General features: G+C 42.0%; 1 protein-coding gene across 1 annotated transcript; it reads left to right on the forward strand.

Moving 5' to 3' along the window:
• Window positions 1-1,053: 1,053 nt before the first annotated feature.
• On the forward strand, window positions 1,054-1,916 carry LOC108166063 (coxsackievirus and adenovirus receptor homolog). Its single transcript, XM_017303616.1, has 2 exons — window positions 1,054-1,402; window positions 1,578-1,916. The coding sequence occupies exons 1-2, from the start codon at window positions 1,204-1,206 to the stop codon at window positions 1,757-1,759; spliced, it is 381 nt and encodes a 126-aa protein (XP_017159105.1). The 5' UTR covers window positions 1,054-1,203; the 3' UTR covers window positions 1,760-1,916.
• Window positions 1,917-2,117: the final 201 nt, after the last annotated feature.

The raw sequence follows: 2,117 nt of genomic DNA on the forward strand, positions 1-2,117 counted from the left end.
TTCTGGTTCTGGTTCTGCTCTGCATCCAGAACCAGAACCAGACGAGGAGAAGCAGCATTCAGCTTCTATGCACCACAGATCTGGAACAAACTTCCAGGAAACTGTAAAACAGCTGAAACACTGAGAGCCTTTAAATCTCAACTTAAAACCAGCTGGTTAGAGTTGCTTATTAAATGTAATTAATAATTTAATGATGACACTGACTTAATGTGATGTTTCTCCCCCTGGTCCTCAGCCTCCTGCTCTGTATGTTCTAGATGAGCCTCTAATCCAGAACAGCTGATCAAATGACTGAATGACCATCAGGTGCTGCAGAAACCTGATGGTCATTCAGAGATACAAAAGGGAAACAGCTGAAACATGGAGGACAGGAGGTCTGAGGACCAGAATTGAGAAATTGTGTTAACATAATGTTTTCATTGTTGATTCTACATTGCATGACTCTGTTTTTGTGTTTGTTATGATGTAAAGCACTTTGAAATGCCTTGCTGCTGAAATGTGCTATACAAATAAAATTTGATTTGATTTTTATTGTAACTTTTTAACTTCCCACTGAGTTATTCTCTCAGCTAGAGCACACAGCTCTGGGCAATCAGAGGAACATTCATTTTTTGTCCTTTTTCTGTAAAAGCCCATTCTCAGCTTGGTGCCTTCCTCCAGATAGAGGCAGCATTTCTAACTACATCTAGCAGTCGGAAATGCTGCTTGTTCTCTTTATCTTCAAGATCAGTTGTTGCTTTCTACTCCATTTTCATGCATTAAACTTGATAAAATATCCTGTCTGTGGTACATGTATATTTTTATTGATGACAATCTATATGTATTTATTTTGTTGTTTCTGATGTTTATATTGTTTGTATGCTTTATGCTTCGGTTTTTTCTTTAGTCAGTTGTGCTTGGTGTTCTTCTACATTATTCATAATCCAAGATGATAACTTGCAATGATTTTTCTGGATCAGTCCAGGTGCCAGTATCTATTTTTCTTTGTGATTTCTGTGATGCTGCTGCAGAAAATAGTTTCTATTTGACCTATAACCTCTCTGCTCTGTTTCTTTTCCTGTAGGTCAGAGAAATGTTACAGTAGAACCAGGACAGGATGCCATTCTGCCCTGTGAAGCTCCTGACAGTAAAGCTGTGATAGTTGTAGAGTGGAGAAAAACTGATCTGGGGCAAGAATATGTTCTGCAGTACAGAGATGAGCAGATGGACCCATTCTTCCAGCATCCATCATTCAGGAACCGGGTGGATCTCCAGGACAGACAGATGAAGGCTGGAGACGTGTCTTTGGTTCTGAAGAACGTGACGACTAACGATACTGGAACATACCAGTGTCGAGTTCAAAACGAAGGAAGCCTTGACAGGAACATCATCAACACTGTCATCCTGAATGTTTCTGCTTCAGGTGAGTGATGGTCTCTGGATCAGAACCTCCAGCAGCTTCCTGGTTTAGATGGTGATTTCTAAAGATGTTGTTGAGGAGACTCTCATAAAGTGAGACAGTAGAGCAGGACATAATGCAGGACTTGTCCAGCCATCGTCTACCTGACTGTCCTAACGCCTGGTCCTGTCTCCTGCAGGAAAAAAGAATGGAAGCAAAGGAGGAGGAGGAAACGGGAACGGATCTATTGGACTCTTAGTTGGTCTGCCAGTTGCCATCATTGTATGTGTTGTAGCTGTTGCTGCTGTATTTCTTTATAAAAGAAGAAGTTTGATGCAGAAACACAGTCCTGCTGAGTCAGCTAAACCAGAGCATGTTTGAGTGTAAGAGTCCTGCAGCTGTTTCCTAGTGACTATTTTACTGACTACAGCAACACACCATCCTTCTGTCAGTAATACGGACTTATTAGGTTATTTCAAAACTATTTTATTAGAGCTGCGCCAGTCAAGTGGCCACCGATCATAATCGGCCGATTTCCGTGAAAAAGTGTATGATCGCTGATCACTGTTTCTTGTTGCCGATCACACAAACTGATCACCTGCAGCCTGCCTGTGCAGCTGGTCTCCTCTTTCCTTCACTCTGACCAAACACGCAGCAACAAGCAGGGGGCTGAGCGTTAGCACTAGCCAACAACTTGGTGGGAGCAGAGGGGCTACTGCAGAGCAGAATAAAAAAAGAA

This window comes from Poecilia reticulata, unplaced genomic scaffold, assembly GCF_000633615.1.
Source record: "Poecilia reticulata strain Guanapo unplaced genomic scaffold, Guppy_female_1.0+MT scaffold_913, whole genome shotgun sequence".
Taxonomy (NCBI): domain Eukaryota; kingdom Metazoa; phylum Chordata; class Actinopteri; order Cyprinodontiformes; family Poeciliidae; genus Poecilia; species Poecilia reticulata.